The sequence below is a fragment of the Eimeria mitis genome, genomic scaffold, assembly GCF_000499745.2.
Source record: "Eimeria mitis Houghton genomic scaffold, Emh_scaff819, whole genome shotgun sequence".
Taxonomy (NCBI): Eukaryota; Apicomplexa; class Conoidasida; order Eucoccidiorida; family Eimeriidae; genus Eimeria; species Eimeria mitis.
This window is the reverse complement of record NW_013576018.1, coordinates 10228-11037: the sequence shown is the minus strand read 5'-3', so window position 1 is coordinate 11037 and position 810 is coordinate 10228. Positions and strand designations below refer to the sequence as shown.

At 58.4% G+C, this 810-nt stretch overlaps 1 protein-coding gene across 1 annotated transcript in view; it reads right to left on the bottom strand.

The window, feature by feature from the left end:
* EMH_0023040 (uncharacterized protein) overlaps window positions 1-810 on the bottom strand; it is a gene marked incomplete at both ends in the record, with an annotated part of 13540 nt that overhangs the window by 4965 nt on the left and 7765 nt on the right. Inside the window, 2 exons of the mRNA XM_013502057.1 lie at window positions 3-726; window positions 779-810. Coding sequence (XP_013357511.1) covers window positions 3-726; window positions 779-810 — 756 coding nt within the window. The remainder of the gene's footprint in view (window positions 1-2; window positions 727-778) is intronic.

Genomic DNA, 810 nt, shown 5'->3' with positions numbered 1-810 from the left:
GCTGCTGCTGCTGTTCCTGCTGCAGCTGTGGCTGTTGCTGGTCCAGCAAAGGATCAGCTGGCAGCAGCTCCTCCTCTTGCTGCTGCTGCTGCTGCAGCAGATGCTGCTGCTGCTGCTGCCGCTCCGCCACCAGATCTGCTTCCCAGTCTTCACCAGCTTCCCATCGGCGCTCTGAAGCAAGGGCCTGCTGCTCTTGCTGCTCCTGCTGCTGCTGCTGCTGCTGCTGCTGCTGTTGCTGTTGCTGCTGCTGCATGCGTTGCTCCTGTTGTTGTGTTTCTTGCTGCTGCAGCTGTTGTTCTTGCTGCCGTTGCTGCTCGTCATGCAGCTGCTCTTTTCCTTGCTGCTGCTGTGCTTCTTGCTGCTGCTGCTGCTGCTGCTGCTGCTGCTGCGCTTCTTGCTGCTGCTGCTGCTGGTCCTCTATGTCGCTTAGCCAGTCCTCGTCTCCCCACCCTGCAGCAGCAGCCGCTGCAGTGGCATCAAAATCCAACATTTGGTGTTGCTGCTTTTCTTGTAGTTGCTGCTGCTGCTGCTGCTGCTGCTGCTGCTGTTGCTGCTGCTGCATGCGTTGTTGTTGCTGTTGCGGCTGCTTCTGCAGCAGCAGCTGCTGCTGATTGGGCTGCTTTTGCTGCGAGGTCGCAGCTTGGGGGAGGGAGAGGCTCGTGCTGCTGCTGGCAGCAGCCAGTGTCTTTGCTGCTTCTGAAGCAGCATCTGCTGCTGCTGCTGCTGCTGCAGCAACAGCAGTCAGTTGTGTTTCTGCTTCCTTTATTGTTGAAGCAACAGCTGCTGCCTTTTGCTGCTGCTCTGCAGCAT